The sequence below is a fragment of the Amia ocellicauda genome, chromosome 9 (assembly GCF_036373705.1).
Source record: "Amia ocellicauda isolate fAmiCal2 chromosome 9, fAmiCal2.hap1, whole genome shotgun sequence".
Taxonomy (NCBI): Eukaryota; Metazoa; Chordata; class Actinopteri; order Amiiformes; family Amiidae; genus Amia; species Amia ocellicauda.
Genome location: NC_089858.1, coordinates 6,678,630 through 6,704,636, shown reverse-complemented (window position 1 = coordinate 6,704,636; position 26,007 = coordinate 6,678,630). Strand labels below are relative to the sequence as shown.

General features: G+C 42.3%; 1 protein-coding gene across 5 annotated transcripts; it reads left to right on the top strand.

Annotated features, from left to right (window-relative positions):
- The first annotated feature begins 334 nt into the window (after positions 1 to 334).
- Positions 335 to 26,007, top strand: golga2 (golgin A2). 5 transcript variants are annotated; one of them, XM_066712855.1, is made up of 29 exons: positions 335 to 430; positions 5,681 to 5,806; positions 7,462 to 7,542; positions 9,890 to 10,039; positions 10,403 to 10,452; positions 10,642 to 10,705; positions 10,861 to 10,923; positions 11,642 to 11,722; positions 13,341 to 13,379; positions 14,305 to 14,367; positions 14,717 to 14,810; positions 15,027 to 15,133; positions 15,376 to 15,434; positions 15,735 to 15,876; positions 16,279 to 16,368; positions 16,465 to 16,572; positions 16,904 to 16,991; positions 17,366 to 17,502; positions 17,639 to 17,857; positions 18,134 to 18,247; positions 18,645 to 18,869; positions 19,098 to 19,197; positions 19,451 to 19,539; positions 19,769 to 19,922; positions 20,114 to 20,181; positions 20,284 to 20,386; positions 20,532 to 20,638; positions 20,876 to 21,044; positions 21,138 to 26,007. In XM_066712855.1, exons 1-29 carry the CDS (start codon positions 347 to 349, stop codon positions 21,374 to 21,376), a joined length of 3,213 nt encoding a protein of 1,070 aa, XP_066568952.1. In that variant the 5' UTR covers positions 335 to 346; the 3' UTR covers positions 21,377 to 26,007. The 5 variants fall into 5 exon arrangements, with proteins under 5 accessions (XP_066568952.1, XP_066568953.1, XP_066568955.1 ...); XM_066712856.1 differs by lacking the exon at positions 7,462 to 7,542; XM_066712858.1 differs by lacking the exon at positions 9,890 to 10,039.

The window sequence follows — 26,007 nt, the reverse complement described above, 5'->3', positions numbered from 1 at the left end:
CAGTTCATGTCCTCAGTGTGCGAAAGGCACTATATAGAACACATTGATTGCTAAATTGCATCTCTCCCTAAACACAAACCGAATTAACTATCATAGTAGGTATTTCAAACTACATTTTTAAAAACACTGACACATGGAAGAGACCACGTTTGGCAGCTATACTTAGTCTGACCTTGTGTTACTGGCTGTGAATTGTCAGATTCATATATCATATGATCCGTGTCCTGTAATCGGACATGCACCCGACTGACAGCGCTGAGTCGCATCACAGTCCCGGATCTGCGGATCCCTGAGCGGCGCGGCGCCTGGCGGAGGCTGGCGGAACTGCCGCGCTGATCCCTTATTGATGACGTGGTGGCGTTTACCTCCCGGACGATACAGGATGGCTGACGGGAGCAGGCAAAGCAAACTAGCTGCGGCCAAGAAAAAGGTACCAAAACTTTCCGCACTAGCGAATGAAAGTGGGCGCCGAGTCTGCGGTCGAGGGCCGGTTGGATCGGTGGCTTCGCGGCGCGTTTGCGCTGTCAAGGTGGAAGAATGTCACAGACGCGGCTCGGAAACAAGTTCCACGTCTACCGGCTTCCCTGCGGTGGCGGACCCGCCTCTGTGGCGCGGTCTCCGAGGGGCCGGTGCTCTGGAAAGACCGGGGATCCACGCTGGCCTAAATAGTGGCGTTTTGGTTGCGGACTGACACGTTTGTAACGAGGAAGAGAGACGTGGCCGATTATCGTTTCCTAGGCGTAGCAGCCGCTCTTGTCCTTCTTTTCGTGTTAAATACGTTTTCGGTGCCATATTTCAGTGCTTTAAACCGGGCCAGACAGCTAGTGAATAGCAGGTATTGGTTGATTTGATCTGCGGAATCGGGCAGTCCTATTTTGCATATACAAATTATCGAGTATTAAAGGTATTTATCTAATAGAGTATTAAATGCATTTCTTTCTAAGTAACGTGTGTAAAGTGTGTGTGGTGAGATATGACAGGCTCAAGCTGACACGACTTACAGATAGATCGGGGGTGGGGAGTGTAATTTGTTTGATGCTATCTGCATACGAAAGCTGTGCGATAATGGGCTTCATAGCATGTCCCTTTAAAATGTGTTTGCTGTGACCGTATCCAGTTCCCAGTGTTTCCTTGACGAGGAAGACGTGCACTCGTGGTTTGCAAGCATTTGTCTCCTGCTGGAATGTGCCTTGTGGTATTGTGATGGGGCTGGGCGACGTCTAACCTTATCACTTCATTAGGATTGAACAAGGGTCGCCACAGAGCTCGGCTCAGGCGCTGTGAGTCAGGGGACCAGGGCAGCTGTGCCCCGTTAAAGGGGTTCGTGCTTTTCTAAAATACAGCCTTCCCAGTTGCACGGAAAGGTTCTCCAGACATCCCAATTAAGCTTTCAAACACACAGAGTCGATGGAGGATTTACTGTAAAAACTCTGTTACCATTCCCAGGGGCGTGGATTTGATGGATTTGCAAGATACATATTCTCTAATGAAGACACATGTCAGAAATGCATCGAGCTTCTTTTAAGTCCTGCCACAGTCTGAGTGTCGTCTGTCTTTATCATCCTTCTGCCACTTTCTTGTCCCTGTCCGTGGTAGAAATATAGCACATGCCTGTATTACCTGCAAGATTTTGAGGATACTGATTTTGTGTACACCAACTGTAAACTAAAATTGACCAGTGGATCTTGTAGGGAACCTTTAAAACCACAGGATTTAAAGGGTTAAAGATTAATGCAACAATAAAGAAATAGCAATATGATTTTACAAATATAGAAATGTATGATCTGTGCATCTAGTTATTGCTTTCATAATTGTTACTTTTTGCCTGCCACTTTACAATGTAAATACGTTCCTTTGTTAGGTTGCTTTGGATGTCTTTAAATTAGTTGCCACCCCTGAGGTCTAATTTGATCTCACATAATGTGTGGCCAATAACTTGATGGGTGGGTAAAAATAATAATGAAGACAAATTAAGATAATCTTTAGGTAGGTAACTGCTTAGAAGTCCCATTGGAACATATGGGAGAATTCTATTCTGATTGTTTATATGTATTTATTTCATGAAATTATTATTTTTTCCATTTATTAAGTATGCTGTTAAGGAGTTTGCTAATTTGCTCAGGCAGACTGTTATCTTTTCACACTGTTGTGCAAACAAGGTTTGATTACTGTGCTGCTGAATACGGAAGTAATGTTTTTATTGCAAATGCTGGAAATGCAGCCTAGGTTTTCTGGTTTAGTTTAACCACTTAAAAAGTTTTACCAAGTGTTAGGTTGCTGTTTTAAAACCCACACTAGCAATATTTTAGATTAATCACAGGAATGTTGAAAATGAAAGCCTCTGTAAATAGTGTTTATACCTGTACACATTGGTGGCACATGCATCCTCATTTTGCTCTCAGTCAGAGTTAGATTAATCTTGGGTTATGTTAGAAAACACACTCCACACACAGTTCATTTTGTGCCATTGTTAGCTAAACATGAGTACAACTGGGAATAGCTTTGGGACATTGCGCTTTACATGAAATGTCAGTTAGAGAGGTGTTATTGACTGTAATTGTGTAACAATCTTGAGCAAAGTAGTCGTGTTGTACAAATATGGAAAAGTTACATGATTATGTAGCTGACAGGCTGTTTTACAGGATGCTGTTGCTGATTGAAAATTAAATCCTGTCCACTGTTTGCTCCTGCTTATCCATTCTATGGTGGATAATGAGAGTAGGAGGGCAGTTGTGATGCATGCATTATCATAGGGTTTATAACCATATGCGAATGAAACCATTTAATCTCTGAGTGTAGGTACTCTGTTGTCAAGTGCCTTTATATGTGACTGTTGAATATTTGGTTATTATTGCTAGGTAATCAGTTATTTAATGCTCATATTTTCATAACAAATTCATTATTGTCCCTCCAATTAGAAGTCATCTTTTTGAAATCATACCTATATGTTATGCCTTAGTTTCAATTGAATTGAAGAGGTTTTCAGTGTTTAATCATATAGTATTGTATATATTTTTTTATCAATTTGACAATTTAACGTTGTTTATTTAAACAAATGGATGCATTGCATAGTAGCTTCTGTATACACACACACACACACACACACACACACACACACAAACAAACCTATATGTATATATGTGTGTTTGTGTATCTAATATATATGTAGTGTTTATCTTGTTAGAATAGTCTTTAATGTAAGAGAACATGTTGGCAGGCTTTGCATATATAGATTTTACACTTTCTGGAGCTGAAATCGACATCTTCATTGTGTTAATCTGTCTGTGCATCTTGGAGTTACGCAAGAGATTAATGTCTGCTCTGGTACACGCCATGATGTTCTATTAAAACCTCTCAATTCAAGCACTGGTCCATTGGTTATAAATGAAGTTGAGATTTTTGTGCTGCCTTTGATGTCATTGCCTGTAGAAATGTAATCCCTGCACTGCAGTTACATCATAGTTATTATTTCTTTAACCAACTGCTTTGTTGTTCTCCTCTGTTCTGAATTTGTTGAAGTGTGTTTTGCCAAAGTATTCAGTATCTGAAGCAGAATGAAAAGGCAAGACTGAATACTTCAGTTAACAAAATGTCAACTGTACCTGTAAAATGCTTTCCTTGAGTTCAGGGTGACACTTTTTAGATTCTGTAAATGAGCACTGAAGTCTTTGACCTGCACATTTTTATTTGGTATGGTTTATTTGGTATATGTAGGCCTACATTTCTTAGTATTCTACAAACAAAATAGTTTTCCTTGTCTCTGTTTACTGTGTTATCTGATTCAGATCCTTTTGCATTTCCTTTGCTGCTGTCTGACCAATGACTTCCCCTTTCTCCAAGTTCTGTGTCATGTGCACAGATCAGTTACTGGGACTTGGCTGTGGAGGGGAGCTATATCTGTTTCATTGGGCAAAAGCTCCAGCTGAGGCACAAACATTGAACCTTTTATTTGGGAGTTCTCCATGTCTCCCAGACAACTCTACAAACGACATGCAATGAATTCCAAACATGAAAAGTTTGTTCTGAATCAGTTATTTTATCAAACGACAATGACATGAATCTCCACACTATATACAGACATGGGATGCAAGAGAGAGGACACCCAGGAGATGCCCGTTTATTTTGGGAATGTACATTGCAGTGACAAAAGTGGGGATAAATGTGGTTAGCCACAAGGTTTTTAATCTTCAACTGCTTTGTGGATTGATCTCGATATCGGGTCCTGTTTGCCATTTTATATTGTATGAAAAGCAGTTGAGCTGTGCCCTGACATGACTATTGTTAGAAGTCCCGGTGAAGACTTCACATTTAATACTTTAACAATAGTTAGTATTTATTTAGAGCTTTTCAGTCCAAATGATACTGAAATGCTTTACAATAGGAGAGGGTTTGTTTTTCCATTACTGAAATGCAGCACTTGAGTGCACAGTGAACTCTTTCATGTTAGCCACATGTTCACAGCAGATAAGGTGGAGAATCCAGGACTTTCTTGGCCAATTTAACTATACAATAGAGTTTAGGTAGGCCTGACTGAGAGCTTGAGTTTGTAATTAAGTTAGAATATTTCAAGGTTGGCTCCCTTCCTCTTGTGGATGGTACCATTAGCTTTTAATGACCATAAGGAATCCGGATTGTGATTTAACGCATTCTCTGGAAAGACGCTTATTGATTATGGTGCTTTATTCTGGTTGAAAATTAGTTTAAAACTTCTGCTCGTCTTGCAATGTATTGGTAAGTGGTCATTCAGAAGTGATGTGTTATTTAAAAAGTGAATATTTGGCAGAAGATAAAAAAAAAAAAAAATTGAATTTGTGAATGATTTCACAGTAGTGGATTACTTTGAATGATTAGGTCTCTGTGAAGGTGTTTTTTTCCCAGCACATGATTGTTGGAATCGCTGTCCTCTCTGCAATCACCTGTATTTCCTCTGCTGTGGGAAATGGGTTACTTCAGAATCATACACTGATTGGCATTCGAACACCGCTTCAATATCACAGCAACTGCTGCAGCAAAGTCTTTAGTGTTTGGTTAAGTGGCCAAGTGGGTTACAACACATAGCCTACCCCCCTCAGATGGTGCTAAGAAAATATTTGTCTTGCCTTTTAAAGGGCCTTTAATATATATTTAGACAAACTTGTCTACACGTACCAATATGACATTTCTGTGCATGTAATTGCCATGAAGTGCTGTTATTACTGGGACCTGATTTTAAATTGCAGCTTACTGAAATGGCTGTTTTGCAGTTTGTCTTGCCCCCTTCATCTGCAGGTAATATCCAAACAGTTGGCAGTTGGGTTTCCTAGAAGAAACCAAATCCAACAACTAGTTCTCCATTGAACAATAAACAAATTGCAGGCATTTGTTCGGATCAGTGTACTTTGAACCGCCTGTGCCAGGGGCTTTGGTTATTCCAGTATTGTGCATTATATTCAATTAATATGGGACAGGTGCTTATGTAATCTGAATGCTCCAAACCAATTACAAAATACTTTATCAAGCACCCTTAATTGATCTGTATTCGAATAGCAGTTTCAACTGGATTGAACCTGGTTGCTATCTGACTTTTAGAATCTGTCTTGTGTGGGTTGACCTCCAGCAGTCATGTTTAGTGTGTATTGCAGACCAGTTGTAATAAGTGTCTGTCTGTCTCTCTCTCTCTCTCTCTCCCTCTCCACCATAGCTGAAGGAGTTTCAGCAGAAGAACACCCCAACATCCAATGCTGGGGCCAAGAAGAAGAAGAAGAGGAAGCTGAAAGGTGGGAGCCGCCCAGACACCCCCACTAGTGACCGATGCTCTCCTGACAATGTAAGTCTCTCCAGAGCCACACACACCAGAGATCTGTGTTTTAGTGGCACACTCAAGTGATGTAATTTAAAATATAATACTTTTTGCAAAAAGGCACAAATCCTATAGATCACCTACACTGTTTTGTTTCCTTTAGAAAAAGTTGTGCATGATTCATTGTGAGCTATCAAGCAATCCGTGCTGGTGGGGTTTGGGGCTTCAATGTGTTCTAATCTTCATTGATATCTTAGTTCTTCGTTATCTTCTGTGTCTTTGGTTTTAATAAAATGGAAATCTGTTGCAAAAAATCACACCAAAAAGTATTTGAATTAAAGTTAATAAGTACATTTAATTGAGGGTGTGTGTGATTAAGGACTCATTATCAAATGGAGTCCCCGTCCCTCCCCACAGAGGAGTGCTTGTTCTGTGTGTGTGTATATATAGCACAAACCTAGAGCAGTGGGAGTAATTGATGCACTCAGTGCGAGGGCATGGGGGGTCAGTGCTGATTCACACAGTATAACAGGGAAGCTGTGATGAGTTCATGGAAGATGATACAAGTGGCATCGCCCTGTGTCTCTCTCTCAGCTGTTAAGATGCACACATTTCCTTGAAATCTTTTTTTTTTTTTTTTTTTTTTTTTTTTTTTTTTTGTGTGACTTTGTTCTTTTATCAATTTGGTTAATTTTTTTATAACTAGAGTTGTGGGAGAATCACATTCTCTGGGGATCATGTTCTCACCTCAATCTCTTTCAGTTGACCAAGCCTAGCTGTGACTCATGTCTCTGCATGGACGCATGGGACGGCATTGTAAAGCACTGAGAGCTGTGTCAGTCCTGTTTAATACTTAATACCTACTTTTTTTTTTTTTAAATCAAATTGACTTCATCTGGGATGTTCATTCTGGGTTATTTTGATTTGTCAGTGTTTCAGTTTATCCTACCACTTAAGTATGTGTGTGCATTTTTGTTCATGCTGAATAATACCATTTTCATGTAGATGAGCAGTGCAAGACCACCCCATAGGATAAAAGACTTCCTTTATGAATTATTTCCATACTAATATCCTGTACATGTGGCACCTTTTCTTTACATTTTACTTAAAATCCATAGAAATGGTTCTATGTATTGTAAATTGTAAGAACGTCTTTCCTTTGCACATAATGTCTATAGCAGTGCCCCAACTGAACTGTGGACTGAAGACAACTATGCTTATCCTCTCTGTGCCTCATTCCTTAAACCAGTTTTTCTGGCCATAGATTTGCTTAGGAAATATGCGTGTGAATGTGAGGGCAGTGCTATGTGAACTTATGCACTGCATATAATTTAGACCTTTCCATTAGTGATAAAAAAAAAAAAGTGCTTTGCCTAAAGTTATTATAGCCAATAAATATTCTGGATCATTGATTGTGTATAATAAAGCCCTGAACTGTCCCAATTTCCATATATATTAACTTTACAACTTTTCAATGGCTAATATATATACACACACACACACACGCATAAATGTTAAGAACAAGTTTCATGTTTTGGGTGTCCTGATTGGTCAGGGAATAACTGATCTACCCAAAGGGGATGTTCGCAGAGTAGTGTAGCACTAGCTAGAGGCTCTTTCCACTGCCGCTCTTCCCTCTGTCTGAGTGCTGGCTTCTCTCTTCACTTCTCCTCCTCCTGTAGATTCAGACCCTGCTGAAGGTGCTGGTGTCTGATCTTAATCTCTCCAATGGGATGGCTCTGCCTCCATTGGATAACAGCCAGGTGAGCTGTCTGCTGGTCAGAATCTTAGACTGACAAAATATCCTGTTTGCATCTGTATCAAACCACCTTTCCACCCTTCATAATGAATACATTATTCACTATTCACAAGAGGGAGTGGTGAGATGTTGTTTTTCTCTTAGCCTTTGTGCCCCCCTCTCTCTCTCTCTCTGCATGCTCTGCATTCATGTCTTCTGGCAGAGATTAGCTCTTATTTTACTTTGGGATCGGTTTGGTTTTTCATGGCTTGTTCTGTTTGGGTTCAGCTGCTCATGTGTCACAGACTTGCTTGTGTCTTGTCATTGGTGTTTTATCGTCACTGTTTTTTGTTTTGGTTTCTGCAGCCTTCAAAACACCTTATTTGTGTTTGGGTAAAGGTGTGATTTAGGGTTAGTTGTCATGCGATTCAAGATATTCCTTCTTTAGAGGTAACCAGAATGCTCAATATTGAATATTTTCCCACTGTAAATGATGCAGACTGGTTGATTCAGATGCTGCTTCAAATGGTGTGTGATATAAGTAGGTTTTGAAATGAATGAGATCTAAATAATTTAAACTGTAAAATTTCTCCAAACTTCTCAAAATGGTAAAGAAAAACCTTGCCTCTTGGTTGTTAGCTTTGCTTTTAGCAGCCCTGGATAAGGGTGTGTGCTAAGAAATAAATAATGATAAAGCATTTTCCTTTGCTGCTTTTGAGTCTGACATCCCCTCCAGCAACATTTGATGCCAAAGTGCCGCACTGCCTGTAATGTACTGTACATGATGGCAGCAGCCAACTGGGCACCCATTGTCAATGAGAGAACATTAGATTTCTAACTGGGTAGACGGTCGTTTCCTGAAGTGAGCAATGTCTGCTGTGCTTGTAATTTTTGGCAGTGATGGAAAATGTGCAGAACTTGGAGATGATCACAGAGACCTGGAGTCACTTACAAGAAAATGTGTAATGATTTAGGAAAGCCTTGAGAGATGAGAACCTAAAAACACTTTGTTGAGCTCGCTGGGGTCAAACCTCAGCATTCCAAGGCTGCAGTGAATTCTGGGTTGTCTTCCACCTGACCTGCTTGGTACTTGGTTAGACTACTTTGCTTCATTTGACTTGGATCTATAGTCTTAAGCCTTTTAATTATCTGAAGGTAACTATAAAAATTGTAGGACTCCAGCCCTTAAGAACTGAAAACAAACTCCCTTAAAGAAGTCATTGTTCTGGTTTGGTGACCATGACTGAAAACCAGGAGACTTTTGCCCTTGGAGAATGAAATTGTACACTCCTAGTTTATCTTGATCCTCTGGTGTTCAGCCCGGCTGTGTCTCCTGCCCAGAATGGGGAATGCTTTCCAGCCCCTCCCCTCCCACCAGTAGTACAGCAGGTGCTGCCAGTTGCTCTAATCTACTCAGCCAGGGCCTCTTGCTTCCACATCCCCATAGGAATCTCACAAGTGGAAGGCAAGTTAGAGATCTATGTATTGTAGCTTTTGCTCATGTGGATTTTGAATGTTTATACAACCTCAGTATCTTTATCATTTATAATTCCTTTCTTCACCACCTACATTTATGAAAGGTGCATATATTGATATGAAAAGGCATTAGGAAATGTGTTCTTCAAACATCATTTGAACCAGCTGATTAATGATTTACTTCTGTTAGTCCGTGAGATTTCCCTTCAGTGGTTTGCAGTAACATGACTACTCTTAAACCCTGCTCTTAAATTGTATGTTTTGTGAGGTTTATGTAAACTAAGTTAGTGCTTAGTTGTGTGTCCTGTAAGTCTTGGGAAACCATATCCTGGTCTACAAAAGCAGATGTCGAGTGTCTCCTAACTCTGTGGCACGGCTCACTACATGTGTGGCTGCTTATAGTTGTATCTATCTGGGGCCTTTGTGGATGTGTTTAGTCAGTCTCCTAGCAGAGTTGAAAAGAGTTGACCTGCACTGTCATTACCTACACCAGGCATCTCCCAGCCTTACTCAATGGTTTGTTTTCAGAAGTAACTGGTTTACCTGACTGCTAATTATTTGGGGGAAGTAAAAAATCTACTGTTTTGGAGGACCCTAATGTATTTTTGCATTTGTGATTTAAATTTGAACATCGATAATAATGTACAATCTTGGATATGTGTTTTTTTCCCAAGGCCATGTTTCATTGTTTTTATGCACAAGTCGTTCATATTCAGCCCGTATGCGGTTATCTTTGTCACCACTCGACTGTGTCTGCTGCAGTTGACCACCGCCCCTCAGTGTGTGCGTGCTGCATGCGTGTGTGTGTGCTTGCCTGCGTTTGAAAGAATATCTGCAGTGTGTGCCATGTGGAGTGTGTGCACTGTGTGACAGTCTGTGCTGTGTTGTCCTGGCAGGCTCTCAGTGATGGGGAAGTGGGCGGTCTCCCTAGTGGCCAGCTGCCTGAGGACTTGTGTGGGGAGCCGGCTCACCCTTCGACTGTGTCTAACGCAACCAACGCTAGTGTTACTAACCCTGAGTGTGTCAGCGACCCCGCCGGAACGCAGGTTTGTTTGTCTTGTCTGTTTGCAGTCCATCTGCTCTGTGGAACAGGGTTTGTGCTCAGACTACTTCCTCACAGTTGGTGTCCTTGTGGAGTCGTGGCAGCCTGCAATACCCTTTTGATACAGTGAAAAGGGTTATTGTTTTTGGCCAGATTGTAAAAGTGTGCTCTGTTAAATGTTGGGTGTGTTTTGCTGCAGCTACAGGTATATATTTTATACTCTCGCTTTACTCTCTCGTATGGCTGGAAAGGATACACCAACATTGCAGTCATCATCTTCATGACGGGACGAGTTTATGGTTGTGTACAATACGGGTGTAATCGGTAATCTCATGCATTGCTGACTGACTTCCTTGTTGTTGAACAGGACCCTGCTGTCGATGGAAGCTGCAATGAAAATTCACTGGAGGAAAACCGGTGAGCATTGCTTTGCCAAACTATATGCTCTCTGTAATACATACATTTAAATGCTTATATATATTCTGCAGTTATTCATGTTGCAACCTGTTTTATACAGATCTAAATTCATGCAGAAACTAAACATTTTTTTCTTTATAGTGTCAAATGTACCTGCTCTGTACTAACATTGTTTCTCTGCGCTCTTAGGCCCTTGTCGTCCACAGAAAGTCTGCGCCAGCTCTCCCAGCAGCTCAATGGCCTGCTTTCTCAGGTATTACCTTCCCCCTAGTTGTTTTGAAAACATTGCTTTAACCATAGTTTATAGATCAGTTTCCCTGTTTTTTCTACACTTGGCTAGATGATAGTGTTAGCATTACTGCTGTTTATACTTCAAAATGGCTTATTTCATTGTTGTTTTTACCACAGTCGTCAACATCCTACGTCAATGGGGACAGTGCAATAATGCCTGGCAATGAAAAAGAGCTGGAGGTATGACATGTTTTTACACACTTTTTTTTTTTTCTTGAAACCCTTGATAATGTAATAATACATTTAACATCCTAAGATCGGATAGGGTAATTGAATCGCAGATTGAGCTAAGTCCAGGCCTTACTGTGGGCCTAATTTAAAACAACACAGGAGTGAAGTATGGCTTAAAGCTTGTTTAATCATGTAGAAATGACTGAGAAGCTGATGGAGAAATCCTGGTCTTGCTCACGATGCCACTGTTATCTCGGCCGGCTGGAATGCTGGCTCTGACATGGAGAAATCACACGACCATTGTATTTAAGTCTTCACCCTGGTTCTTACAAATTACCAATATATTTGCACCCGAGTAGAATTTTCTGTTTAGACAGTGTACATTGCCATACAATTTATATTTAATTATGCTACTTAATATCTGTGGTAAATAGTAGTAATCCCAATTGAAGAGGGAAAAATATAATATCAGCCTACCTGCTAGTGATGTTACACTCCATTCTGATAATCAGGGAAGTTGATAAAGTGACTCAAGACATCGGGACATAATGGCAAATTGGATGGTGCACTGCTGTACTCCCGTGTGTGTCACAGCTTCCCTGTGACTTACTGGTGTTTTACTGATGGTCTCTGGATCTGAGATGCTGATTTTAATTTTTGTCCCTCCTTTTTCGCCCTCCACTGTTTCGTCCCCCCCCTCCCCTATCTCTGCATGCCCGCACGTCAGACTCGAAACCAGGAGCTGGCAGCCGCCCTAGACTCCAGCAACCTAACAAACACACAGCTCAGTGCAAAGCTAGACGAGTTGGTAAGAGATCCCTGTGCGCGGTGTGGCCCTGCGCCGCTGCTGCTGCTCTTGGGTGTCTGTGTAGCTTTTCCTCTCCGCTGTGCACTAACCTCTCACCAGCTCTCAGCAGCCCGAGCTCATGCCCTCACCCTTCATTAACAGACTCATTCATTCAGTAGATATCATTTCAAGAGTGTAACTCCAAATCCCAGACCCCCGAATGCAATAATGAAGGATGACCGTACTCGGTTTTGTAGCGCAGGGTTTTTGTCTGTGGTAAATGCACTACTTTAGCAGAATCCCTTTGCCAGTTTGCAGTGTCATTGCTTTTGAAAGGGCATGTTGTATGTGCATGCAGCCTGCGTTTGTGCCCATATTGATCCGGTACTGGAGGTGCCTTCTTGTTACTCCATGAATGACTGAATGAAGGAGACATGTTTGAGGTCTTCTCTCTAGTTTTGCTTTCATTTTGTTTGACCAGTTGTTGGTTGTTAACACTATACCGTTAAAGGTTATTTGTACACTAACAAAAATAGGTGTGATCCTGTTTTGGACTTGAGAACCTATTCCTTCTAGAAAATCTCTGGTCAGTAACCTATGGATGAAGAATTCAAAATCTAATTCACAATGAACAACCTTCACACAAACGTTTAAGATTTAAGTTTTGTTTGTTTTTATTTCCTGTATGCTAATCACTAACTACCACTAACAACCTCTGAAATACATAATTATCACACATTTGTATTTTAACTTGAGATGAACGGACAGAAAAATAAGTGTTCTTTGAGATGATGGGTGTAAACAACATAGTTTCCTCAAATTTCAGCCTGGCCGTAAGTCATGTGGACAGAACACAAAGGTTGCTTGTTTCTGCTTGGATTTGCTCCTTAACACATGTAATATAATGAAAATGGAATTAAGTGGAAAAAAATTGACAAAGCTTAAAGAAATGGCATCTTGTGTTGTAACAGAAATGTAAATGAGAATTTGCTGAAAGAAATGTAGATTCTCACTACTTAATCCTAAGTGTGTCACTGTCAACATGTTACTGTCTCGTATAAGCTTCTTAAAATCGAAGTCAGGAATGCGACCTATTGCTGCAAGTCTCACTGCACAATTGAAAATGAGTCTAATCCATTGTTTAATACATGGCAACATTTTAGAGTTGCAGTATTGGACCTGTATGCATGCTTTGCTTTTTTATCTCTTATCTGACCATATAAGAGTATAATCAGGGATTGGTCCATGGTGGGTTTTTTGCCAAAACATTACCGCACACTGCAGGAGTTACCAACTGGTATGGTAGCAGCTTTCCCCCCCCCCCTCTCTCTCTCTGTTGGATTGTAGTCACTGTAAATGGAAATGTATCCTGGAATACATTTTGCATTCCATCAACCCATTGGTGCATCTTGATTTATTTTGCATCTGTTGCTTGAAACTGCGTAAATGCTGTTCTTCATCAGATGTTTGCTGCTCCTTACCTTCAATACATTGAGCCACAGTCTGGTTTAAATGGTGGATTTTTATTTAAACCAGGAGATACACCGCAATGGTGTAATGGAAAAAGCAATTCCTTTTATATAGGTAATCCCAACACTGACCTCTCTATTGCATGTCTGTCTCCCCCCTTTTTCTATAGAAGAAACAGTCTCAGGATCTCACTGACCAGATGCAAAAGGTAAACACAGCGTGTGGGAGGGGGATATTGCCAGAACACGTCATCTTGGCTCGGGCTCTGTATGATACCAGGAACTAACAGATTATGCAGGAAATACACTGGCATCTACATGTCTGGTATAATGCAGTGACGTAAAGGGGACTGTGTAAACAAAGCTTACACACATTCCTTTTAACTAAAGGAATTTCCCTTCATTTTTCTGCCTTTATGGTATCCGGACAGAAATATTTTAATATTTGTTTGTAAGCTAAATTGTGTGATATAGCCTTTGCTTGGAAATACTTTTATTGTGGCATTTCAAAGTATTCATTAATTTTTAATCAAGTTGCAGGGTGTCTTGATTTTAAACCCCTAGAGATGGGCAAAAAACCCTTTTGATTTAAGGTGCTTTTTCTACAGTTATAAACAAATTGAGCCCCAGAGGTGTTCAGCTTGGTCCTTTTCCATACTGCTGCTTCTATTTCAAGATGATATGACTGTATTTAGCATTTTAAATAAAGAGCAAAGGCAAGCTCTCTGGAGTGTATCCATTCTAGACTTGCATTGTATCTGAAAATTATATCATAATGGGTATTGATTAAAAACATCAGGCGTCATTTAACACACTTCCGTTTTCTTAAGATGTTCACAAATTGGCTTGTTTCTGTGGGCGTGTATGCTGTTTTCTATGGGGAAATGTCCAAAGAGATGGGTGTTTTGTGTACTGAGTTGATGCTTCTCCACAGAATTGCCCCAGGCCTCTTTTAGCTCTTTGAAAACCGAATCTAATGTGTTTTGAGTTGACAATTTAATTTAATATCTATTAATATATTAGTCATTAATATAATATTTTTCAAATCTTAAAAAAAAAAAAAGCTGTTACACCACATGTAATAGTCTTTCAAAGATCACATCCAAATTTTTTTGTTTGGTTTTTTTGGGGCAGGAGCGCAAAGAATTCGAGCAGAAGTTTGTCAAAGAGCAGGGCGCCATGCGGGAGCAGCTGCAGGTGAGTGTGATAGATAAGGCCATTTCTGCACGCTCGGCCAAGTGTACAGGGTGTGATAGCCTCCGGGAATCCCTGGTTATACTTAAACCTATTAGATGACCCAGGAAGCAATTTCTCTTCACATCAATGCATGAAGTAAAACTCATTTTCATGTAATACTTCGAGGAATAGATTTAGACATATTGGAGATCTGTGAAATCCTCAGTGTACATCCCTCCAGTGCAAGCAGAGATTTCTGATTGACTTTCTGGATGGTTAGATTGATGTTTATAATGATGATAGCAACAAAGAATAATCAATATATTCTGATCTCCTAACTATAGTATGAGTGTACTGTGCACCCTGTCAGGTTCATATCCAGACAATTGGCATCCTGGTCTCTGAGAAGTCTGAGCTGCAGACGGCACTATCCTACACACAGCAGGCTGCAAGACAGAAATCAGGTATGCACTGAGGAATGTTTTTTGTTGGTTTTAATTCAGTAATGATTGGATATATTTTTCTAATTTAGTGGGTTTTTTTTTTTCCTTATCGTCTGAAGAGAAAATAAACATTTTAGCAGTTCTGTCTCACTGCATTTTTGTAAATAACTCGGTACACCAAAGACATGAAAAGCAGAGTCCTTGATTATGTTTAAGTTGTTTCATCTCACTTTGCAGGCGAAGCAGAAGATTTAAGTAACCGCCTTCAGTCGACCAGACAGCGAGTAGCTGAACTGGAAAGGACTCTGTCATCGGTATCCACACAGCAGAAACAGTTTGAAAAGGTACAGTCTGTCTCTCTCTCTCTCTCCGTTAAACCTGACTTTATAAGAGTCAAGTGTACTTTTACTGCTTGGATGAACATTGCAGACTTGGACAGGATGCATTAAAAAAGCATTTTTTTTAGCTCCTGTGACATATGAAATCTGGGCACACACCTCCAGTTTGAAATGTTACTTTAACTTGTGGTCTGATCAACATTAACACTTCGAAAGAAAGTAATCAGCTGAAATGTATTTGTTTACAGCATAACAAAGAACTGGAAAAGGAACGGGACAACCTGAAGCTTGAAGTTTACAGACTGAAGTAAGTGACTTTCAGCTTTTATAACTAACCAAATAGCAAGTCCTGAATGGCTCGGATATCAGCATATCTGTGCTGTTAGCTTGGTCTTGTGATTATTTCAAAGATGCCTATTTTGGGGGTTGAACATTTTACTATGGCGGTGCTTTGTACTTTGTAGCCATGAAAGGTTTATATTAAATAGGCAATTAGTACTGAAACTTCTTTAAAAGACCAAAACACTTTTCTACTCTAATGTTTTGTACTGTAAGTGAGAGTGCTCTTTGCAGTCAAAGTGACCTCTGTGTGTGTGTGTGGGCGCAGTAAAGCCAGCGAGGAGGCGAAGCAGCAGAGCTCGGAGCTGTCGGAGCAGCTGAAGCTCAGGGTGAGCGAGAACAGCGCCATGAAGCTGGACCTGGAGGACCTGCACAAGAAGCTGGAGATGGCTGACCTCATGATCCAGCAGGTCAGAGTGCTTCCACCACCACAGCAAGACTCGGCCTCAACTGCACCACAGAGATCATTTAATTCTCTGAACATGCAGTTCCTTTTTCAGGGTGCTTCCTATTCTGGTTCCTAGTCTGTTTCTATTCAGCCCCCTCACCGCACTGCAATCTTGCACTAAATTTGACTCTGAAACATCACATGGTTAGCAGATGCACCTTCCACGCTGTGGCTGCCCTGTGTTGCACGCACCCAACTTCCTGCAGGTCAGAGAAAGCAGGATGTCAAATAATGGGTCTGAAACCAGCTCTATACAGCAGGATCCACATGATCTGTACAAAATGCAGGGGTCTGTCTGTGTCAGGAGGTCTTATTCCCTGTTTGTCTGTGAAGAATGTTTCACACTCGTCTGTCCTGTCTCCAGTTCTCCAGTCAGTCTAGCCCACCTAATGCCAACCAGCAGTTCCAGATGGCCATGGAGGAGAAGCTACAGCTGGAGGCGCAGACTGCACAGGTGAGTGAACAGTGACTCCACTGAAGCTCCTCAGACTTTCTTACCATGATGGCAGATCTAGATTGAGTTAACGATGCGGTGCCGTACATGTTTCAGCTCATGGAGTCCTTGCAGCAGCTGAAGACTGAGCGGGACCAGTATGCTGCCCAGCTGCAGGAGGAGGGTCTGGTGTGGAAGGACCGGACGGAGCAGCTGCTCTCCCAGGTGAGACCGAAAGGCAGTGAGCCGCTACATGGCAGTGAATAACGCTGTTGTATGCAAAGGCAGCCCTGGCGCTCTCCTTCAGAGTCTATTATCAGTGTAGGTAAGCAAGGGTCTCTTCAGGTTCAGCCGAGTTCACATTGGACATAATCCCGACGCTACAGACAATGGGAGAATTAACCGCATACGCTTCTGAACTGACTGACGGGAACGCTGGGAAAGGCTCTGCTAGTTATTCAGGCTACATAGTTTGCTCAGATGTTCGCTTTGTTTTTAGAGGAGAGTTTTAAAGATTGATCGGCACAATGTACCTGACAGTTTTCTCTCTCTCCAGGTGAACATCGTGTCAGAAGAGAGAGACAGGAGTTTGGCTCAGGTCCAGGAGCTGGAGGCGTTGGTCTCAGAGCTGAGGAATGCCTCAGGTGATGCCTTAACCTGCCAATGACAAACTGCTCTTCTCACTCCACTGTTGAGTTTTCAGTCCCTGCTTTACTTTAGCGCTAAATATTTAAATCATTGTGAACTGATGTGTGTATATATATTTTTAACACATTCTAAATTCCAAATTACTAAAATGTAATCTTCATGGAAACTATGTATTATGCCGATGACTGTATGTGCATGTAAATTATTGTTTAGTATAAAAGGATAATGAACCGTCTCAGGGTTTTGGCCTTTTTCAGTGAGCAGGATTTGGATGCTTTCTGAGTTGAATTTAAGACCATATGGCAAAGTCCATCCCTTCCATATATATTTTCCTAGTTCTGATTTGTTCATCATTACCTTCTATTCCCAGCCCTGCTGTCCCAGGAGAGTGAACCCCAGCCCCCCCCACAACCCCAGGGACCTTCAGAGAGTGAGATTTCCCTGCAGGAGGCTGTCAGCGCACTCCAGCAGGAGAAAGAGGCGCTCAGCCTGCAGTACCAGGCCCAGGTAATGTGGATCGGCAAGTGAGCCAGTTCCCTTCAAGCGACTAACTCGTCCTTTGCAGTATAGCTCACACTCTGACTGTCTCACACTGACACACACACACTCTCCCTCTCTCTCTCTGGCTGTGCTTCTCCCTCAGGTTCGGGACAATGAACAGCTGAGCAGGCTCTGTCAGGAGCAGGAGGAGCGTCTGCTGGAGCTGGAGCGCACCGTCCAGCGCTTCTCCGAGGACACGGTGGACCGCCAGCAGATCCTGGAGGACATGCAGAGCGACAAGGCCACCATCAGCCGGGCCCTGGGCCAGAACCGCGAGCTCAAGGAGCAGCTGGCAGAGCTGCAGAACGGCTTCGTCAAGCTAGTAAGCGACGCCCAGCCCACTTACCCCACTGTGTTGGGCCTGGTTTCGAAGGATCTCCATGCATGAGCCCATTGGGAGGTCTTGCACAAGTTAAATGTATATCTTTCAGGAACTAGGTGCCACGTGAAAGTCTAGGATAATGTCCAGCACACCGGAGAGAGACGGCAGTCTTGATGAAGACTGTGTCGGAAATAACTGAGAGAGGGAAAGCATGAGAGCTTGCAGTAGTCGAGGTGATGCAGAAACGTGACTGAGTGCCTTTTCTTGCACCTGCAGACCAATGAAAACATGGAGCTGGCGAGTGCGATGCAGTCTGAGCAGCACGTGAAGAAGGAGCTGGCCAGGAAGATGGGGGAGCTGCAGGAGGACCTGCACCGGCTGAAGGAGGAGGTGAGCATGGTGTCCAGGTCTCCTGAGGCCATTGCTGTCCTCTCGATCTCCCATTACACAGTCACATCAGAGAACTAACAACCTGCAGAGCATCTCGTCAAGTATAAGAGAGAATCCAACCGGTCACTTCTAATGACAATTTCCTTTGTTTTCCTTATACCTGCAACACAAATCTCCTGAAATAAGCATATTGACACACGTGTAGAAGTCTTGGAAGAGTGCAAGTGTTTTTTAATCTAAGGTATATATATTGTATGTGTACTGGGTCTACAGTCTGTTCAGTAGCTTGGTGCTTGGAGGAATGAAAAAGGAGTAGCTATACAGTGCTTAAAGTGTGGAGTAAGAGAGAGCTGCCGATGTTTCCCTAAGCCCTCAACCCATCTCTGTGTCTCTGCAGCTGGCGGAGAAGGTGCAGGAGTCTCAGTCCCTGCTGGAGCAGAGGGATCAGTACTTGGCTCATCTTCAGCAGTACACCGCAGGCTACCAGCAGCTGGTGACCGAGAGGGAGGAGCTGCATAAGCAGTACCTGCATCAGACCCAGCTGATGGACCGGCTGCAGCACGAGGAGGTGCAGGGCAAGGTCCAGCTGGAGCTTAGCCACAAGGAGCTGGAGGAGGCCAGGGTAGGGCTGGACACGGGCCGGGGGCTTCTACAGTCGCTAGGGTACAACATTCTGTGGGGGGAGAAGCCTGTCGGATGATGGTATAGGTGCACATGCCAGTCAGCAGTTTCTTAGTGTGTGGCGTAATATTTTTTGTCTGCTTAAGCGGATCATTTTTTATGTCCCACCCACTCAATTTATTGTCACTGACATCCTGTGTGGCACAGATTAACTTAAATTGTCTTTTAGGAGAAGCTGAACCTGTTAGCCAAAGACAATAATGACCTGAAATCTGAGGTCAGGGAATTGATTGCGAGTTCTGGACTCGGCACGCAGCCCAGGGATCAAGGTACGCAAGATGATGATGATGAAGCGATCAAGTCGGTATAGATGTCTGCACAGCAGTGCCCTGAGGTGGGCCGTGGTGGGAGGGTGTGTGGGAGAGCTGGGAAAGGGCAAGTGCTGGACAAGGATTAAGTAATTGCACCACATTGATGTGTGCTTTTGCGTGTGTGTGTGTGTGTGTCAACCTTCCATTTCCAGCTTTTCTCCAAACCGTTTGTTTGGTTTATAAGTTGGTTCTGCGTGTACTTCCCGTCTAGGCGATGGTGTGGAGAGCAGATCCTTACATGAAAGCATCCAGAAGACGTCCATCACGATCCCAGAGGACTTTGACAGCAGAGAAGAAATGGTGAGTCTCCCAATGTAAAACCCAGTACGGTTCATTCTTTCTAACCTGTATCTGTGTGCTCTGAATCCATTATTAACACTTGGACAAGTGAAGAATGTTCTTGACATGAATCTGTATTGAATGTATCAACACTGTGGGCATGTTGTAGGTTTGCGTTGTCTATAGCCACTCCGAGCTCAGTCTGTCCTCAAGTAGTGAAAGTGATTCTGACAGTGGGCTCTGTTGGCAGGAGGCCTTTCTGCAGTCGGCGCTGTCCAAGGTAGAGAGGCAGAAGGACGAGATGAGCTGGCGCTATGAGGAGGAGAGACGGCAACACCAGGCCTCTCTCCAGCAGGTGGCAGCTTTGAGAAGTGAACACCAGCACCACAGCACGGCCGCTGCCGGTGAGTCCAGTGTGTCCTCAGCATTGACACTCATTACTCCCCACAGACAGGGTGGCTCGTATAGGTTTGCTAACTGCGTGTTAGGACTGTGCAAGGTATTTTTTATTGGGTACAAAGAGGAAATCTCCTTTATTATTATTTATTTATAATTATTATAACAGAGTTATTTCTGGATTGATGCATCTTGGTAGGGTCGAGTGGCGACGGTGTCCCAGTGGAGGTGCACGAGGCCCTGAGGGCGGCCATGGAGAAACTGCAGGTTGGTGTGAAGCCGTCAGGATACCAATTTACAGTAAAATGATGTGCTAAAAACATATAAGGACACTTTCCACCCTTCATAATGAATACATCATCTCCCCAGTCGCGGTTCACGGCGCTGATGCAGGAGAAGGCCGACCTGAAGGACCGAGTGGAGGAGCTGGAGCACCGCTGTATACAGCTGTCTGGAGAGACCGACACAATAGGTGAGGCTTTACTCTCTGGGGGCGTCCCGTGGTCGAGCTGCAGATACCGTCTCCGCTGTGGCACATGAGTTTGACACGCTGGCAGGGTTTTCCAAATTTTAATCCCCTTTTCTCCCGTGTCTGTGCGTGTGTGTCTTTCTCGCAGGCGAGTACATCGCCCTGTACCAGAATCAGAGAGCCATCATGAAGCAGAGGCACTTTGAGAAGGAGCAGTACATCAACATGCTGGCCAAAGACAAGGAGGAGATGAAGGTACAGTTGTATCGTCTCTGAACACAGACCCCACTGATCAACCCACTTGTTTCCACAGCAGTATGGACTAGTGGCATAGAGAGACCTGACTCCCCAAGGTTTCATTTATTGGTGCTCTTATCTAGGGATACCAGTTTATTTTTCTTCTTTTATACATTTAACCTAATATCAGCTGTGGTATGGCCAGTATACAGTGAGTCCTCCCCGTTTCACGCCCTCTTCCCCGTATGTGTGTAGATGAAGCTAGCGGAGCTCCAGGACCTGGTCATGCGTCTGGTCGGGGAGAGGAACGAGTGGTACAGCAAGTACATCGGCTCCATCAACAACCCTGACCTGCTGGCGGGCAGCGTGGAGCCCAGCATTCCTGCAGAGAGGCGCATGGAGCTCAACGCCACTGACGGGCCAGGTAGGCCCCCTGTCTGCTTAAAGGGGTGACTGAAGTCCTGGCAGGATGTCCTCTCTCCAGTAGCTGATGTGTCTCGTGTTCTCCCCCGTGCAGAACCTCCGGAGCTGAGCGTGATGGAGGAGGCATCGGGGGGGGTGGTGCCCGAGGGATCGGCCCCTCAGGAGGGCAAGCAGAGGCCCCAGGAGGATGGCACGGCCCGCCAGATCATGCAGCTGCTGCAGGAGATCCAGAACCCCCAGGCCCGGGCCGCTCCCTTCCTCGGAGAGAACCCCTGCATCCCCTTCTTCTACCGCGCAGACGACAACGATGAGGTCAAGATCCTGGTGGTCTGAGCACCCCCCCCCCCCCCCCACGGAGATTACGGCAGCACAGGGACCCCGGGAGCCCCTCACTCTCCATCGCTCAAACACACACCCAGATGGGCTGGGCACTACGAGCTGCATGCACTTCATCTCAATGTCAATCTTGATTTTCCTGTTCTTAATTTATTATAAAAAGCAAAGGATTACATTTGTCCAGAAGTGTGCTGTGTTTCATAAAGGTGTACCAGCTAAAGAAAGTGTAACTCTGTTCCCCTTCTGGCAGCAAATTTGGAAACTTTTTTTTTTCTCCAGAAGATAAAAACCTAAATCTTATTCTTACAGGTTTTTTTTTTTTCCTTTCTCTTTCTTCTGTTGCTGTTGTAAGAGGGTTTGTTAATAATGGCCTTAAAACACCATCCTGATGGGGAGAGATGATGGTGTCGCTGTGTGACGCAAATAATACTTTAACCCCTCATTGTGTGAGCCCTTATAATGGTGGATGTTGGCAGTTTTACAAGCCCTTTGAGATTTGGGAAATGGGTGCAATTAAGACTCCCCTCACACTGCTATCCATGTTTTAGATTTTGATATCGGTGTTCAAAAGAAGAGGGTTCCAAACCTGGCCTGTAAAGCCCCCAGATCTGCCTGCTGGCAGTGTGCCATAGGCTTCCAGCCAATGTTAATGAAGTGGTTTGACTTAATCAAGGGGTTCCTGACCTTTGAATGCAAACTATTTTACACAACCAGTATAGAAAATAATGCACTTTGTCCTAATGAAGAGGTCCACCGAGTTTACTTTGAATTCATAATACTGAAATAATAGTAAATATAAATGAGAGGTCTAGTAAGAATTCCTTTACTCTGGGATTAGTTTTTTCCTAGATTTTTTTTTTTTTTTCTGTGAAACTAACTGATATTGTAGCATAGCTTTTAACAATTGGTTTGTTGGGAAGGAACCTGAGGCAGGAGTTATTATAGCTTATAAGAATTCAATGAATTATATTATAATTCTTTTGGTACTTGGGCCTATGTTGTTGACATGATGGATGGTGATTCTCACTACAGGCTGACGGGATTGATAAAGCAGTGAGAAGTGATCTAGGAATCCTTACGAGGTGTTTAATATGTCTGACCGGGAGCTGGGAGGAGCGGTGGGGTAGCACAGGCCGTGGGCTGGTTCTGGTGCTTTTGGTTTAGTGGGAACGATCTGGATAATTATATAACTGGAGCAACTATGTTTGGATGAGATGCTCATCCATTTGTCGCAGCAGCAGTAGAATGGTTTGTACTAGTTAAAGTCCCTAGGAGGTGTCAATACAGCATCCAGCTCCGCTTACGGCAGTCTTTAAACTCAGATGAACATACAAGTAGATCTGTCAAGTTTGTGCGTCAGACACTTCACAGAACACCTCCCACTTCTGTTCACTGTACATTTCCAGAAGATTTAGCTTGAGTAAAGAAAATATAATAAAAATGGTTTGATCTCGCCTCATGTGTTTGCTGCCATTTACTATTTTCTTTCATAAATAGACAAATATGAAGCTCTAAAAGTAGTTTGAGACCACTAACTTGAACGGCTTGTGGTTTTTAAGGAGTCTGACTTAAAAACCTTTTTCTTACACAGGTTTCTGGTAAATGATTGGTGAATCCAGTCTATAGAGGATGGAGTGATGGTGAAATGGGGATTTAATACCCATTCATATTAACCTGCAAGTCAAGTCATTTATATATTCTCTTTTTGCTGTTCTAGTATATAACATCATTTATGACATCATACTAAAGATGTGCTTCAGAACCCCTTTCCTCCACTGCTAAGGGGCTGGGATTCTGAATTGTAATGCGATAGTCAGCGCTGGTTTAGGTCCCGCATGCACCAGGTTGTCTTGAGAGGTTGGCTAGTTGGATATTGAGAACTCGATGACCCACCGAGACCTTGAGGCTTGGCCGAGAGTCCTCTGACGCAGAGTTAAAGGTGTTCTTCTGAACATCTTGTATCTGAGTGTTGTAAATAAATCAAATGGGAGAAGCAGGAAGACTGAATTGCAAGGAAAGTGGAAGTGTTTGTGCATAGTTGATGTAAATTTATATGGGAAGGTCTGCTATGACATCTTGAACTGGTTCCCATCGTAATGGTGTTCAGTGGCAGTGAAATTATGCTTTCTTTGACTTTGTTCCCTCTGTACAAACAGTCCTACTGAGACCAAAGAGCACCTTCAGTTACATCCATAGGGAATTATGTTGTTTTGTTTTTGTTTTTTACTACAGTGCTTAGTTTTTTATTTTGATTTGTTTTTCAACCTAAGTTAAGGTATTTCCAGTGCTTGCAATCATGAAATGTTATCTGAAGGCATAATGGAAAAGTAGTTTGGGATTGTTGTGAATTTGATAGTAGTTCGCAAACGTCACACAGGTCGGCTTTCTTGTATGTAATGTTCAAAGTTTTAAAAGGTTTGACTTTCATGTGTAAAACTCGACCATGACAAAGGCTTCTGCTCTTATTAAATATAGGCTAGGTGTTTGTTTTCAGACCGCAATATACTTGTATATTTTCTTTACCATAAAGGTATTGTATATTACTACCCTGACACTATAACCATTTTGTTTTCATTAGTAGGACTATGCAAGCCAGTTTGCAATGGACAAAATCTGAGAGCTACATTACAAAGATGACTGTGGAGTCAATAAAAATGGTTTGAAAGCCTACTGCTCAATATCAGAGAGCAGATTGAGTTATTCCTGGAGACTGTTGATGTGCAACCCAGCAATTTTCGGGGCTTGCATTTTTCAAGCTGTTTCCATTTGAAATGCTGAAAATGAAAAATGTTTGAGAGTGTATTCTGAAGTAAAAATTAGCACTAGGGGTAACTGGGTTAGTGGAAACGGATCAGAATATGGGCACTGTTCTAGAATGGAAGCGATTCTGAGCGACTCCAGAGCTCAAATGATTCTGGAGTATGTGTGTGTGTGTGGACTATATTCCTTTATTCTGTAATCTCACTGGAAATAATACAGATCTGTTGATGGTTGCTGTGCAAAAATAACAATGAAACCTTTGTGCTCCTGTTCTGAAAATTACTGGCTTTGAGACCGCACATCCTTGATTTATGTGATCCGGTTTGTGTTGCTACCCTGAGACTGAGTGCAAAAGTCACCAATGTGTGTAAAAAGTCTTTACATTGAGCACTGTCTCGGAACAACCTGCTTAGGAAGCCTAACTGGCCCCAGCTTGCTCCCCGAGAGTGAAAAAATCCCCATTACTGTGTTTATATCTAAAACATGATGCACTTTTTTTTAACCCAGGTTTATCAGGGTATTTGTGAAGCGTACAGCTTCTCTTGCACACAACGAAATGGTCCAGGAATTACTTTATATAGTGCCTGTTTTTAAGAGTATGCTGAGATACATTTATTATTTTTTAATGTAGTTTCATTTATAAAATCATTTCTTTGGATGAAAAAATATTTTCACAGTTTGCCCGTTTCTTTTGTAATTGGCTGGAATGTTCTAGTTCTACTTGCTGCAGTTTGTGTCTAAAAAGAAAAACATGTATTATCTTTGTTGTGGGTACGGTATTACCTTCTAGATGCAGTAAGCAGGTTGGCTGGTGGCAGTAATTCTTTAAACTGTGAGGCACTAGTTTTGAACTATCCAATGTCATTTTAGATAGGGTAGTTCAAAACTAGTTTTAATCGAGGTCTGTGAAACCAGCTGATTTTTTTTAAAGCTAGGACTATCCCAAATTCTTGGTGGCGGCACATAATACTTTTAAACAAATTGTTACCTGTGATGCGAACATGCTTAGTAAGGCAGTGCAATTGTTTATGAAGGCAAATGTCCTGTATTTGCAGTTTTTATTGTTCATGATGTAAACTTTTGTCAATGGTGGAAGTTATTTATCAAGGAAATTGTCATCTGTGGCCAGTGGGCTGTTAAATAGTGTTAACCTTTTGTGACTTATCCATATTTTTATAACTCACAAATTTTAAACATCTGTGCGTTCCCAATGAACAGCCTTTAAACAGTCGTTTCATCTTCAGCCCTGCTTCAGAGCATTTATTACATGGTTTTGTTCCGAGTAAGACTAGATGTGTGGTCTCTGAATGTGAATTGAGCAGGCTGTGAATGGTCTTGGCCCTTTGAAGCTGTAATTATAAGTCTCTTCTGTACAAGGAAGAAACTGAGGAGAATTTGTTATTGCCTTTGTCTTCTCCAGAAAGAAGTTTAAATCTTTCCCAATTATTATTCTTTCCTATACTGTACATTTGCGGATTGAGTCTTTATTGGAATGACCAGTAAGAAAAACTGAAAGCTGATCTTCTCTGTAAAGGAAATTTGTAAATAATGTAACTGTGTAACATAATGTATATTCATTAAGTAGGTAAAAAAAGAAATAGTGGTTTTGCAGCCTTTTCTGCTGCTCTGGCATTATTTACTTGTAAATCTAATGAGAGGTGGTTTGGGAGAGGGTGGGAGGGGGCTGTGATTTAATATTGAGGTAAACTAAAAGAAAAATATTTATTTGAAGTAATAAATTGAATCAGTTTTAAAAAAAGAAAGTTGACACAATACGGAACTGAAATTGTCTGCATAATACTTCTGATGTGATTGATCCTGTTAGATTTTTTTTTTTTTCCTGAATAAAACTGATTGAGCAAAGTGAA